The 15,665-nt window shown below is 41.7% G+C and overlaps 1 protein-coding gene across 3 annotated transcripts in view; it reads left to right on the top strand.

Annotated features, from left to right (window-relative positions):
• gnptab (N-acetylglucosamine-1-phosphate transferase subunits alpha and beta) overlaps nt 1–15,665 on the top strand; it is a 99,911-nt gene that overhangs the window by 71,901 nt on the left and 12,345 nt on the right. For 2 of the 3 annotated variants that reach the window (XM_048607457.1, XM_048607458.1), the window contains exon 20: nt 6,255–6,422. In XM_048607457.1, the coding sequence (XP_048463414.1) occupies nt 6,255–6,422 (168 nt within the window). Of the gene's footprint in view, nt 1–5,983; nt 6,051–6,254; nt 6,423–15,665 lie in introns of those variants that run through there. The other variant, XM_048607459.1, reaches the window with a different exon arrangement.

Raw genomic sequence — 15,665 nt, 5'->3', positions numbered from 1 at the left:
ACCTGTCCGTCCTCCCTGGACTGACCTATCCCCTTCCTAACTCCCTACCTACACTCACCTTTACTGGCTCCATCCCCGCCTCTTCGACCTGTTTGTTTCCTCTCCACCTATCTTCTCCTCTATCCCTCTTCTATCCGCCTCCCACTCTCTCCCTATTTATTTCGGAACCCCCTTCCCCTCCCCCTTTTCTGATGAAGGGTCTAGGCCCGAAACGTCAGCCTCTCTGCTCCTATGATGCTGCTTAGCCTGCTGTGTTCATCCAGCCTTGCACCTTGTTGTCTCGGATTCTCCAGCATCTGCAGTTCCTGCTATCTCTGTTGTTCTTCCAGCTTGCTTTGAGGTTTACTGGAACACTGCATCAAGCCAGAGACCGAAATGTTGGCCAGGGAACAGGGTGGTATGTTAAGGTGGCAGGCCACAGGAAGCTGTGTCTTTTTTGCAAGCAGAACATAGATGTTCTGCGAAGCGGTCACCCAGTCTACACTTTGTTTCCCCAAAGTGGGGGAGACCACATAGTGAGCAGCGAGTGCATTTGACTAGATTGTGGGAAGTACAGGTGAGGTGTTGCTTCACCTGGAAGGTATGTTTGGGTCCTTGGATACTGGGGAGGAAGGAGGTAAATGGGCAGGTGTTGCACCTTTGCCGTTTGCAATGGAAAGTGCCGTGGGGCTTTGGGGGTTGTTAGGGGTGAAGGAAGAATAGATCACGGTGTCCCGGATGGAACAGTCCCTGCGGAAGGTGGACGTGGAAAGAGAGAGGAATATGGTGGCATCTTGCTGGAGGTGGCGGCTGTGGCAGAAATAGTGTCTGATGATCTTCTGGATGTGCATGCTGGTGAGATGGTTGGTAAGAACAAGGGCAACCCTATCGCTGTTGCAGGAGGGAAGAGAGGCGAGGGCAGAAGTGCGGACGATGGCTCAGACCCGGTTGAGGGCCCTGTCGACAACGGTGCTGGGAAATCCTTGGTTGAGGAAGAAGGTGGACGTTTCAGAGGCTCCCTTGTCGAAGTTGGCCTCATCTGAACATATGCAACGGAAACGGAGGAACTGAGAGAATAGGATGGAGTCTTTACAGGAAACGAGGTGTGAGGATGTATAGTCCACGTAGCTGGATATTACTGTGGATATTAGTGGCCAGTCTATCCCCTGAAATGGAAACAAGTGTCGAGGAAGGGAAGGGAGCAGTCAGATAGATCAGGTGAAACAGAGGGTAGGGTGGAAATTGGAAGTGAAATCGATGAACTTTTCCAATTCCAGATGAGAGAGGGAAGCAGCCCCGATGTAATTTGCAGTTGTTTGGGATTCTCTGGGAGAGACACCAGATTGGAAAAAAAAGTCTCAGCTGCAGAAAGAGAGGTCATCGAGGAGGGTTTGTCTACTGAGTCAGTATGGGTGGAAGTCAGAAACCAGAAAGGAGCAGTCACTTTATTGGGAGTTTTCTATAGAGCCCCCCAGTAGCAACACGGACACTGAGGAACAGATTGGGAGACAGATTGTGGAAAGGTGCAGAAGTAATAGTGTTGCTGTCATGGATGACTTCAACTTCCCTAATATAGACTGGAACCTCCTAAGTGCAAATAGTTTGGATGGAGCAGATTTTGTCAGGTGTGTCCAGGAAGGATTTCTGGCTCCATATGTGGATAGGCCGACTAGAAGGGGGGCCATATTGGATTTAGTGCTTGGCAAGGAACCAGGCCAGGTGTTAGATCACTCGGTGGGAGAGCATTTCAGTGATAGTGATCACAATTCCTTGACCTTTACTATAGTCATGGAGAGGGTTAGGAGCAAACGGTATGGGAAAGTATTTAATTGAGGGAGGGGGGATTAAGATGCTATTAGGCAAGAACTGCGGAGCATAAATTGGGATCAGATGTTCTCAGGGAAATGCACAATAGAAATGTGGAGGTTGTTTAGGGAGCAGTTGCTATGAGTACTGGATAGGTTTGTCCCACTGAGGCAAAGAAGGGATGGTAAGGTGAAGGAACCTTGAACGACTAGACATGTAGAGCATCTAGTCAAGAGGAAGAAGCAAAAGCTTAGTTATGGTTGAGGAAGCAAGGATTGGACAGGGCTCTAGAGGTCTACAAGGTAGCCAGGAAGGAACTGAAGAATGGACTTAGGAGAGCCAGAAGGGGGCATGAAAAAGCCTTGGCAGGTAGGATCAAGAAAAACCCAAAGGCATTCTATGCTTATGTGAGGAACAAGAGGATGGCCAGAGTGAGGGTAGGGCCAATCAGGGATACTGGCGGGAACTTGGGCACGGAGTCAGAGGAGGTAGGGAAGGTCCTTAATGAATACTTTGCTTCAGTATTCACCAGTGAGAGGGACCTTGACGTTTGTAAGGACAGCGTGAAATAGGCAGATATGCTCGAACAGGTTGATGTTAGGAAGGAGGATGTGCTAGAAATTTTGAAAAACATGAGGATAGATAAGTCCCCTGGGCCAGACAGGATATACCCAAGGTTTATACGGCAAGCTAGGGAAGAGCTTGCTGCCCCTTTGGCGACTATCTTTGTGTCCTCACTGTGTACTGGAGTAGTACCAGATGATTGGAGGGTGGCAAATGTCATTCCCTTGTTCAGGAAAGGGAATAGGGATAATTTTGGGAATTACAGACCTGTCCGGCTGTCTTCTGTGGTGGGCAAATTACTGGAGAGGATTCTGAGAGATAGTATTTATGATTATTTGGAAAAGCACAGTTTGATTAGAAATAGTCCGCATGGCTTTGTGAGGGGCAGGTGATGCCTCTCAAGCCTTATTGAATTCTTTCAGGATATGACAAAACACATTGAAGGCAGAGCAGTGGATGTGGTGTATATGGATTTTAGCAAAGCATTTGCTAAGGTTCCCCATGGTAGGCTCATTCAGAAAGTGGGGAGTCATAGAATTCAGGGAAATCTGGCTGACTGGATACAAAACTGGCTGTCCAGTAGAGGTGGTAGTAGATGGAAAGTATTCAGCCTAGAGCTCAGTGAACAGTGGTGTTCCACAGGGATCTGTTCTGGGACCTCTGCTCTTTGTGATCTTTATAAATGACTTAGATGAGGAAGTGGAAGGGTGGGTTAGTAAGTTTGCCGATGACACGAAGGTTGGTGGAGTTGTGGATAGCGTGTAGGGCTGTTGTAGGTTCCAACGGGACATTGATAGGATGCAGAGCTGGGCAAAGAAGTGACAGATGGAATTCAACCTGGAAAAGTGTGAAGTGATTCATTTTGGAAGGGCGAATTTGAATGCAGAATACAGGGTTAATGGCAGGATTTTTGGCAGTTTGGAGGAACAGCGGGATCTTGGGGTCCACGTCCATAGATCCCTCAAAGTTGCCACCCAAGTTGATAGGGTTGTAAAGAAGGCATGTGGTATGTTGGCTTTCATTGGCAGGGGAATGGAGTTTAAGAACCGTGAGGTTATGCTGCAGCTCTAGAACACCCTGGTTAGATCATACTTGGAATATTGTGTTCAGTTCTAGTCGCCTCATTATAGGAAAGATGTGGGAACTTTAGAGAGGATGCAGAGGAGATTTACCAGGATGCTGCCTGAACTGGAGGGCAGGTCTTATGCGGAAAGGTTGAGGGAGCTCGGGTGTTTTTCATTGGAGTGAAGAAGGATGAGAGGTGACTTGATAGAGATGTACAAGATGATGAGAGGCATAGATAGAGTGGATAGTCAGAGACTTCTTTTCAGGGCGGAAATGACTATTATGAGGGGGCATAATTTTAAGGTGATTGGAGGAGGTATGGGGAGATGTCAGAGCTAGGTTCTTCACACAAAGTGGTGGGCGTGTGGAATGCGCTGCCAGCAGTGGTAATGGAGTCAGATACTTTAGACACTTTTAACCGACTCTTGGATAGGCACATACATGACAGCATAATGTAGGGTAGTTTGATGTTAGTAGGATAATAGGTTGGCACAACATCATGGGCCGAAGGGCCTGTACTGTGCTGCACCATTCTATCTTCTATGAATGCAGAGAAATTTTTTCTGAAAAAAAAAATCATTTACAACATATGAGCCTGAGTGAATGTTTTTGGCATACAGCTAGTGGTTTGGGTGTTTATAAGGATATTGCTGGGATGAAAGAGATAGTGTGAATTTGAAATGAAGTCTTTCTAACCTTTTTGTTTAGTGAAATATAATTCATGTTTTCTTTGTCTAGTAATCATGTTATGCTTTGTGTAAAAGTATACTCATAGCCTCATGTGAATGTTACTGACCTCCTTGCTTTTAAAGGGAATCGTTTAGGATCTAATGACTAAGGTTTCATTCTGGGTCTGACTTCCCAGTATTATCAACAGCTGGGATCATAACATTGGTTGTACCTAGTGCTGTATAATTCTATGAATGTTTTTTAATCATGTCCTCATACCAAAATTGAGACCGTAAGACGTAGGAACAGAGGTAGACCATTCAGCCCATTGAATCTGCTCCACCATTCACTGACATCATGGCTGATCTGATGATTCTCAATTCCACTTTTGTGCCTTTTCCCTATAACCCTTGACTCCCTTACTGACTAAAAATCTGTTTGTCTTAACCTTGAATATACTTAATGACCAAATCGTGACAGCCTTTTCCATTAAAGAATTCTACAGATTCACTGCCCTCTGAGAGATGAAATTCCTTATCATCCCTGTCTTAAATATCCGATCTGAGATTATCCCTTCTGGTCCTAGAAACTCCCACAAAGGGAAACCAACCTTTCTGCAGATACCCTTTCAAACTCTGAGATTCTTTATGCTTTCATCAAGTTGCTTGTCACTTCTTTAAATACCATTGAGTACAGGCCCAACCTACTCAACATCTCCTCATAAGAACATTCCTCCATATCTGGTGTCAACCAATTGACTATTCTATGAAAGTGATGTAAATCAAGTTAACTCCTGATTAGAGATAGTCAGAACTGCAGATGCTGGAGAATCTGAGATAACAAGGTGTCGAGCTGGATGAACACAGCAGGCCAAGCAGCATCAGAGGAGCAGAAAGGCTGATGTTTCGGGCTTACTCCTGATTCGTCGTCTTGTTGGACCTTTGTAGAATTGCCATTGTTAGTGGTGCAGCACAGCTGCTCAATGATGGAAACTTGGGCTGGTTTTATGGCCCTTGGCCAGTGGATGTGTAGGTGTTGTGACTTGTAAAATTGTATGTGACCTTCCCACTGCCTAGCTGCCTGTTTGAAATATGTTTTCTTCTATTTACCTTGCAGCGAACAAACAACATTGCATTTGCCTTCATAATCACTTGCTGTATCTACATACTAATTTTATATGATTGATGTACCAGAAGTCCAGATCCCTCTGTGTACCACTGAGTTCTGCAATCCCTCTCCATTTAAATAGGATACAGCTTCATTACTCTGCCTGCCAGGATAAACTGGTTCATAATTATCCATGTTATATTCTATCTGCCAAGCTTTTGCTTGCTCACTTAATTTGTCGTTATCCCTTTGCAAACTCCCTACCTCCTCTTTACGATCCATCTTGGCATTACCAAAAGTTTAGCTACCACATATTTCCTATCATCCCACTCCTAGCTATAGATTTTAGGTAGATGAGGACCCAGAATTGAATGTAGTTAGGGGCAATCCATTTGCCATTTTAATGTCAGTCGTGAAGCATAGGCATTCACTGATCTTTAAGAAATCTTTAAGAAAACAACACTGAAACTTAGTAGCAAGAGACTTAACTTTCTTGTTGTACAATTGATTGTTTTGTGCTTGGTTCAACATAGTATAGCTAGAGTTTTAAAGCTGATCAAAGTAACTGCTGCTGAACAATTGATATGACCCTTAAAAAAAAATTGTATTTGTTCTTAACTGTCTCCAGTGTAACTTAAGTACCAGATTTTATAAATTTTTAAAAAATTGTCCATAACATTTTGAGCTTTTACCTCAACCCTCAATGTCTATGTAATCTTTATCTCACTGTCTAATTCTTTTTAAAAAATGATTTACTATTGGTGTTTTTTTTCTCTTCACTGGACATTGGGAGAATTCTTCAATGTGATTGGCTCCTTGGATGACTTGATGACATTAGTGCAACTCAACTGGAAATTTCAGTTAAGCAACTCTGTTCAGTTATGTGTCTTAAGAGTTAAGGTTCTCGATATTAGATCTTTCAGCACAGTTTTCTTAAAGGCCAGCCTATACCTCTGCTTTGTACTGACCTGCATCCATTTAATCTTTGATAGACTGATAATATATTTGAAATAATGAATTCAGTAGCACCATTATTCTAAAAATGTTTCTCTATATTCCTGAAGGAAATTTGTTTGTTTAAATGATAACATTGACCATAATCATAAGGATGGAGCTACAGTGAAAGCCGTGCTTCGAGATTTCTATGAGTCATTGTTCCCTGTGCCATCCCAGTTTGAACTGCCAAGGGAGTACCGTAACAGATTTCTCCATATGCATGAGCTTCGGGAATGGTAAGTGAAGCTTTAGGCCCTCCTTTAAAGGATGTGCTATGTCTAGGAGGTGACTTCTTATCCAAGTTACTTCCCTGTTGTATAAGAAATTAATATTCTGTTTAGATTTTCACATGCTTTTATAAAAGCATCAATTTTATTTCTTGCATGAAGCCCTTGTTTAGTCTTTCCTCCAAGCTGGATGATAATGGCTAGTAGTATACTAATCCACCACAAACAGCTCCTGTGTTTAACCAAACGTGAGCATAGTCTAGAAACTATTGTCTGATAGACACCTTTAAAGTGATGAGTGTTGACAGCTTAACCATCTGGTAGTAACATAAGTTTATATATATATTTGTAATGGGGATGAATGTTGCCTGATAAGTTTTCTTTCTTAAACCACCTTTAGGTTAACACTGATTAATGTGAAATTGTAGGGAATGTGAGTTTAAAAAAACAAAATTGAACTGTTCCATTTCTCTGCGATTCTTAATTTAAAACTTCACTCTTATAAATGTTGAAGGTTTGAATTTTGATACTACCCAGTTTATTTTCAAAGCTGAGGGCTAAATTTGGAAATTACCTTGAATCTTAACAGATTTGGGATGTTTTTGGAAAAATAAAATGGTGTGTTGCCCCAAATGATTTACTGAAACAGTAAAATAAATGTACCCATTTTTCAATCAATCAGTACTTTGACCAAAGCCTTTAAGGTCTATATGATGGATTAATTCATTTTATTGTTCTTATTATAATCCTAGACAGACTGCCAAATTGATGTTATGATCCTGCTAGTGGACAGTAACTTTGATATTTAAAGTGAGAAATCCAGGGTTCTTAGGAGGTTGACAAAGCCATAAAATACCAAACAACAATAAACTTCATTGTACAACATTAAAACAGTAATACAATCTGTAATGCATTTCGAACACATAGAATTAACAGGGTAATTGTGAGTGGTAGACTGATCGGACTCCCCAAAGTGCACATCAAATAGCAAATGTATCAAAACAGATCCAATTGATTTCTCAGCAAATTCGTTAATGATTCGTTGGTCTGCACTTCTCATCACAATTCACAAGGGGTTGCAGTTCTTCACTTCTGCTGATTGGACCTTGAAAATCCTTCTCATGAGCCACTTTGACATGGACACTGCCTCAACAACTACTCCCATTCTGGTTAATCGCCCTTTTCCTGGGTCAGTGGTCCCGTGGATTCTTGAGCTGTGCTAGAGTACTTATTCAGGAGCATAACTGCAGCTCTTCACTGATATCTAGCTCACTCAACCAGTCCACAGATGCTTCTGGTGAACTTTACAATCCAATCTGTTGAATAAGAATCACTAAGAAGCAGAAAACGTTGGTGGTTACCTGTAGGCCCCCAGACAGTAGTGGATATATAAAGGAAGTTATTAAGCAAGCAATCTGAGGAGTATGCCATAAGGCTACAACTGTAATCATGAGTGACTTTAATTTACACATACATTGGACAAATCAAGCTATCCATTATGAACAAGGATTTCCTGGAGTTTGTAGGTGATGGTGTTTTTAAGACCAATACATTAAGGAACCACCCAGAGAACAGGCTATACTAGACTGAATACCGTGGAATGAGAAAGGATTAAGCCTTGTTATGCATGTCCCATGGAGAAGAGTGACCATAACATAGGAAAATTCTCCATTTAGATGGAGAGGGAAGTAGTGTAATACATATCTAGGGACCCGAATCTAAATAAAGCGAACTATGGGGCACCAATTGGCAAGGGTGGATTGGGGAACCTTTCTAAAGGGTTTGATGATAGATTGGCAATGGTTCATATTTAAACAACATGTACATGAATTAAACAAGTATTGATTCCTGTTTGGTGCAAGAGGCATTTGATAAAGTCCCACATGGTAGATTGGAGGCATTTGATAAAGTCCCACATGCAGATTGGTACAAAAACTAAAATCACATGGGATTCAGGCTGGGCTGGCTGGATGGATACAAAACTGGCTTGGTCATAGACAGAGGGTGGCAGTGGAAGGATGTTTTTCAGAATGGAGACTGGTAACTAGTGTTCCACAGGGATCAGTCTTAGGTCCTCTGTTGTTTGTAGTGTGTGTGTGTGTGTGTATATATACGACTTGGGCACAGAAATGGCAGATGGAGTTTAATCCAGACATATGAGAGGTAATACATTTTGGAGGATCAAATTTAGGTGTGAATTATACTGTAAATGGCAGAACCCTTAGGAACATTAACATGCAGACGGATCTGTGCAGGTCCACAGATCCCTGAAAATGGCAACACAGGTGGCTAAAGTGATCAAGAAGGCATATGGCATGCTCGCCTTCGTCGGCCGGGGCATGGAGTATGACATTTGGCAAAACGTGTTAGGTCGCATTTGGAGTATTGTGTGCAGTTTTGGTCGTTACATTACCAGAAAGACATGGAAACTTTGGAGAGGGTGTAGAGAAGATTCACCAGGATGTTGCCAGGCCTTGAGGTCATTGGCTTTGAGGTAAGGTTAAAAAGATTAGGATTGTTTTCATTGGAAAGACGGCGGCTGAGAAGAGACCTGATAGAGGTCTGCAAAATTGAGAGGCATAGATAGGGTGCGTGGTCAGAAGCTTTTTCCCAGGATTGAAGTTTCAATTACAAGGGGGCACACGTTCAAGGTGAGAGGGCAAAAGTTTAAGGGAGATGTGTGAGGGATGTTTTTCCACGCAGAGAGTGGTAGGAGCTTGGAATGCACTGCCAGAGGAGATGGTAGAAGCGGGCACATTGGCGACGTTTAAGAGGCATCTGGATGGTTACGTGAATAGTGAGGGAATAGAGGGATACGGATCGAACAAGAGCAGAAGGTTTGTTTTTTTAGTTTAGTCAGGACATGATGATCGACACAGGCTTGGGGGGCCAAAGGGACTGTTCCTGTGCTGTACTTCTCTTTCGTTCTTAAAAGAAGGAAGGTGGCTTAATCAAGGCTTGCAAAATAAGATAGGGATAGTATTAGATCCAAAGAGGAGATGCATAAAATTGCCAGAAAAAGCAACAAGCCTGACGGTTGAGAACATTTTGTTATTCACAAGAGACCAGAAAATTTGATCGAGGGGGCAAATAAAGTGTATGTAAAATTGCAGAAAACGTAGAAACTGACCGTAAATTTTCCTATAGATATATGATGAGAAAAAAGATGATAAAAAAGATTAGCAAAGACAAATGTAGGTCCCTTTTAAAAAGTCAAAAGCTGGGGAAATTACAACAGAGAACAAAGAAATAGCAGAAGAATTGAATGTGGTCTTTGATTCTGACTTCACAAAACAGCACAAATAAATTCCCAGAAATGTTAGGCAATCCAGGGTCCACTGAAAGGGGAGACTTGAAGGAAATCAGTATTAGTAAGAAAATGGCACTGGGAGATATTAATGAAGTTAAAGTCTGACGTATCACTAGGAACTTATAATCTACATCGCATATTCCTGAAGAAAGTGGCCCTGGAAATATTGGGTACATTAGTAGTTATCTTCCTAAGTTCTATAGACGACTAGCAGTTGCTATACATCGGAATGTGGCAAATGTAACCTCACTATTTAAGAAGCAAGGGAGAGAATAAACATCATTACAGACAAGTTAGCTAACCATCAGTAGTGGGGGAAATGCTCGACACTATTATAGAAGACATGATAACAGAACATTTAGAAAGCATTAATGGTATTGGACAAAGCCAGCAAGAGTTTATGAAAAGCAAATCATGTTTTAAAAATCAAGTGGAGTTTTTCATGAGGAAGTAACTAATAGAAAAAGTAAGAGAGAAGTGGATATGGTGTATTGGATTTTCAGAAGGCATTTGATAAGGTTGCTCATAAGAGGTTAATAGGCAAAGATAAAGCACAGGTTAAGGGCATGGATCAAAAATTGGTGGACAACAGGATGCAAAAGGGCAATAAATGGGTGTTCATCCAAGTGGCAGGCAGTGATGAATGGGGTTACCACAAGACTCAGTGCTTGGGCCCCAGCTATTCATGATATATATAAATGATCAGGATGATAGAACCAATTGCAACATTTCCAAGTTTGCTAATGACACAAAATTGGGCAGAACTGAGTGTTGAGGAGGATGCAAGGAGGCTTCAAGGTAAATTAGACATGTTGAGTGGTGGGCAAACACACGGTAGATACAGTACAAATATGGCTAAATGTAAAGTTATGCACTTCAGTGTGAAAAACAAAAAGGAAGAGTAGTATTTAAGTGGTGTGATATTGATAAGTGTGGGTATACAAAGGGATGTGGGCATACTTGTACAGCAGTTGAATACAAGTTGACAGGCAGGTGCAGCAAGCAATTGGTAAATGGCATGTTAGCTTTCATTGCAGGGGATTTGAGCTCAGGAATAAGGATGACTTACTGTTATATTCGGCCTTGGTGAGACCACACCTGGAATATTGCCTGCAGTTTTGTCCTCCCTAAGAATAAGGTAGGTGGTGCCCAAGGTTCACCAGGGAAAGCAAGGCTGTCCTATGAGGAGAGTTTTGTTCTATGCCTGTATTCACTCAAGTTTAGAAGGATGAGAGGGGAGCAAATTGTAACATATAACATTCTGACAGGGTTGGACAGACTAAATCCATGGAAGATGTTTTCCCTGGCTGGGAAATCTAGAACCAGGGGTTAGTCTCGGAATGGGACTGACCGTTTAGGACAAAGACAAAAGATTTCTTCACTCAAAGAGCAGTGAACCTGTGGAACTCTGTACCACATAAAGCTATGGAGGCCAAACCATTGAATACTTTCAAGAAAGTGAGACAGCAACTTATAGATTTTAAAGGCATCAAGGAGTATGGGGAGAAAGTAGGAATATGGCAATGTGATAGAAGATCAGCCATGATCATATTGAATGGAAGAGCATGCTCAAAGACTGAGTGGCATACCTTGCTTTCAGCTTATATTCTTCTATCAGCTGCTGTAAATTATTAAAACTTTCAGACTATTTGAGCTCCTCACAGCTTCCCCTGACTGACCCAGTGATCATCCAACTTTCTCAGCTCCCAGAATGATTTTGGAGTGCTGTCCTTCTGAACTTTTGGCAAAACAGAACCATCCAGTTAAAGAAGGGCCCAAACCTGAAACGTCAGCTTTCCTGCTCCTCTGATGTTGTTTGGCCTGCTGTGTTCATCCAGCTCTACACCTTGTTACTCTTGCCTCCTCATTGTGTCACCAATGCAGAATCTGTGTAGATCAGCAACCTTGCCAGCTGCACAGCTAACTGCAGTACTCCTAACATTGAATTTACATCTCTTTCTGTCTCTTCCTCCTGCTCAGTACCTGTAATCTTTAAATTCCTCTTCAGTGACCCCCAAATTATCCTGAGTAGCTATTGAAAACCTTAGATTAAGCATCTCCCATATTGTTGGGCAGAATTGGTTAGTGACACCTAGTAACTTTCACAGCTGCCTTTTCCATAAATGTTACCAGTTGTAGATTGCTGATTTGCTCTGCTCAAATAATTGATGCAAGTAGATTTTTTTTCCCATCGTAAGCAAGTGTGTTTGGCACATGACATCTTTTCTATTTCTTTGAAAGAAGAGTACTCTTTGTTCTATTTCTTATGTTGTTTTGCCATTTTTAAGAATTTTTGTTTCTCAAAATATTTATTTCATTTTTTAGATCTCTTATGGATCTTGTTTCCATCATTGCTTCTGATAGGCTATTCCATGATGTAGCATTTCCCCTGTGTTGTTTCACAAAAAATATTCATAACCCCTGATATGACTAATGAAAATTGTTCACTGTCTATCCAAGTAGGTTAGATTTACTAGTTTACTTACACTTATCATTTATCAGTCTTTAATTACAGACAGCTAAACATCTGTTTATATACAGGTCTTGATGTAGTGTGGAGGTTCATGAAGCAGTATTTCTAATTTTAAACTATCTTCAGCTTTGATATTGGTGTCAAAACATATTAGTTGGTTCTGCTTTAATGTGATTGTTATGTTCCTGCGCATCATCGTATTACAGAAAATCGCGCTAAAGAAATAATGGGCCCTGTGAGAAAAGTGGGGTTGGGGCAGACCACCAAAAAATATCATTCAAAAACCTAACACAATAGATAGTGTAGTTTGAATAAATGTTTAATTCATATCTAATAATGAAATAAAAATAAATTTAACACTTTATCTTGGAAAAAATGTCAAGATGACTTGATCGGGGAGGAGGTTTTGAGGTTGTTCTATTGTTAATGCAGGCACTTTTTTTATTCGTTCATGGGATGAGGGCATAGCTGGCTAGGCAACATTTATTGCCCATCCTTAATTTCCCAGAGGACAGTTTAAGAGTCAACCACATTGCTGTGGATCTGGAATCACATGTAAACCAGACCAGGTAAGGATGGCAGTTTCCTTCCCTAAAAGACATTAGTGTACCAGATGGGTTTTTCTGACAGTCGATAATGGATTCACAGTCATCATTAGATTCTTAATTCCAGATATTTAATGAATTCAAATTCTATCATCTGTCATGGCAGGATTCGAACCCAGGTCCCCTGAATGTTATCTGGGTCTCTGGATTAACAGTCCAGCGATAATACCACTAGGCCATTGACTCCCCAATTGCCATTGCTGAGGGTCATCATCATCATCATCACCTTCAGGTGCAGTTGTGGTTGCAAGGTTAGGTGAAAAATAATTTGCAAACAAAACGAAAATCACAGAGTACTGTACCTCTCACAGAAAGCGCTTCACAGCCAAGCCCGCAAAACAACTGCGTTATGCCCCGCGGAGACTCGGCACTAACATTGAGCATGTCCAGGACAAAGCCCGCAAAACAATCGTGACGTTGACGTGTACTCCTCCATGCACTGATAGAATCGCATTATAGCTAACACAAGTTCGCATTTTGGATATGGTGTTCCCCTATTTGCTAGTCATAGCCAATTCGCCTTGCCAGCACATGGGTTTATAGCAGAACCGACTGTACTATTTTTATAAAGTAGTTTCCTGATTGTGTTGTCACTTCAACTAAATATAACCATAGTCCCACATAGAATTTAATGTATTTGGTGTGTCGAGTCCTTGCTGGTTCTCCATAGAGCAATCTGGTCAGCCTCATTCCCTTGTTCTATTACTATAACGCTGCAAATTGATTACGCTGCAGTACCTGTCCTGTTTCCTTCTGAAGTCACTGATAGTTTCCACTTTCTCCAGGCTTGTTATGTAGCGAGTTCATATCATTACCATAGAAATCTCTGCAAAAATTTACTTGGTAAAATAGTAGATTCTGATCTGTATCATTCCTAATTAAGTGATCCCAGCCTTCATTGGAGAAGGGGTTCCCACTAAAGATGGTGATTCAGAAGAAAATGTAGCACTTTCAATATGTTAAGTCTAGGTTATCCCATCTGAATAGTTTTCTTTCCTTCCTGTCTTGGTCAGAATCCCATGTGCCCGTAGAATCAGCAGTTAATCCTTCAAAATAAGCCAACTATCAATTTTTTTTAATCACTCATGAATTGAGTGTGCCACTGGTTGGGCCAGCATTTATTGCCCATCTGTATTTGGCCCAGCAAAATTGGTGGTGAGCCACTACAGTTCATAGTGTGTCACCACATTCCCAGTGCTGCTAAGAAGGGAGTTCCAGGGCTGGCATCCAGTGATGCTGAAGGAGTGACAATATAGTTCCAAATCAGATTGGTGTACAGCTTGGAGAGAAACTTTCAGTTGGTGTTGTTCCCATGCATCTGATTCCCTTATCGATGTAGGTCGTCGAAGTTGCTGATCTGGGAGGTACAGTGAATCTTGTAGATGGGTACACCCTGTGCATTGGTGGTGAAGTGGGTGAATGTTGAAAATGGTGCCTTCAGTTTCTAATGAACATATTTTTACTGAGAATTTTGTGTGGGGGACTTAGACAAGTCCAAGTAAACATTTATAGAAAGGGACAATAACAAAATGGTTTTTCAAGTACAAACACAAGCAATTTGAGCTGAATTGTTGGTGAACGTTTATTTGAGACCAGGGTTGTTGTTTAGTGAAAATCGAAATTGCTGTCTGACAAAGAGGGATTAATTAATTAATAGAGGGATTGAGTTCAAAATCCGTGAAGTTATGCTCCAGCTATACAAAAGCCTGGTTCGGCCACATCTGGAGTATTGTGTCCAGTCTGGTCGCCTCATTACACGAAAGATATGGAAGCGTTGGAAAAGGTGCAGAGGAGATTTACCAGGATGTTACCTGAAATGGAGGGAAGGTCTTATGAGGAAAGGTTGAGAGAGCTAGGGCTTTTCTCTTTAGAATGACGAAGAATGAGAGGTGACTTGATAGAGGTATACAAAATGATCAGAGGTATAGATAGAGCGGACAGCTAGAGACTTTTTCCAAGGGTGGAGGTAGCTATTACGAGGGGGCATAGTTTTAAAGTGGAGCGGAGGTAGGTATAGGGGAGACATCAGAGTGGTAGGGGCGTGGAATGCATTGCCGGAGAGGGTAGTGGAGTCGGCCTCATTAGGTGCATTTAAGCAGCTATTAGGTAGGCATATAGATGATAGTATAAGGTAGGGGTGGAGGTTAGATAGACCTTAGGTTTAGGGTAAAAGTTTGGCACACCATCGTGGGCCGAAGGGCCTGTACTGTGTTGTGCTGTTCTATGTTCTAAAGGTGGAAGTCTGATCCTGGGAATGTAGAATTTATAAATTAAATGTTTTATAATTCAAACCACTTGCTGATTGTCTGATAATAATAAACTAAACTTTGCTAGCTTAATGTTTAAACTTGTTTATATTTGAAAACAGGTTTTCTTTTATGTTTGATTACGCTAAATTTCTCTAGCAGACTTATTGACTTACAAATAGCTTAGTATCTCCATCGTTTGTAATTGATTGCCTTGCATTTAAGAACAGCTAATACTCCCAGCCACATGTTTGAACTATTTTGATCTCCTCCACGTCCTAAGCTTTGACCAGCTGAGTTTCTGACATTGTAGCAGCCTACTTCCTATACAAATATTTCCCTAATCATAGAATCCCTACAGTATGGAAACAGGCCCTTTGGCCCAACAAGTCCACCGACCCTTGGAGCATCCCACCCAGACCCATACCCCTATAACCCACCTAATCTACACATCCCAGAGCACTAGGGGCAATTTAGCATGGCCAATCCACCTAGGCTGCACATCGTTTGGACTGTGGGAAGAAACCTGAGCACCTGGAGGAAACCCACGCAGACACGGGGAGAATGTGCAAACTGCACACAGACAGGCGCCTGAGGTTGGAATCGAACCCGGGTCCC

Source organism: Rhincodon typus, chromosome 18 (assembly GCF_021869965.1).
Source record: "Rhincodon typus isolate 14 chromosome 18, sRhiTyp1.1, whole genome shotgun sequence".
NCBI classification, from domain to species: domain Eukaryota; kingdom Metazoa; phylum Chordata; class Chondrichthyes; order Orectolobiformes; family Rhincodontidae; genus Rhincodon; species Rhincodon typus.
The sequence above is the reverse complement of the archived record's forward strand: the minus strand, read 5'-3'. Positions and strand labels throughout refer to the sequence as shown.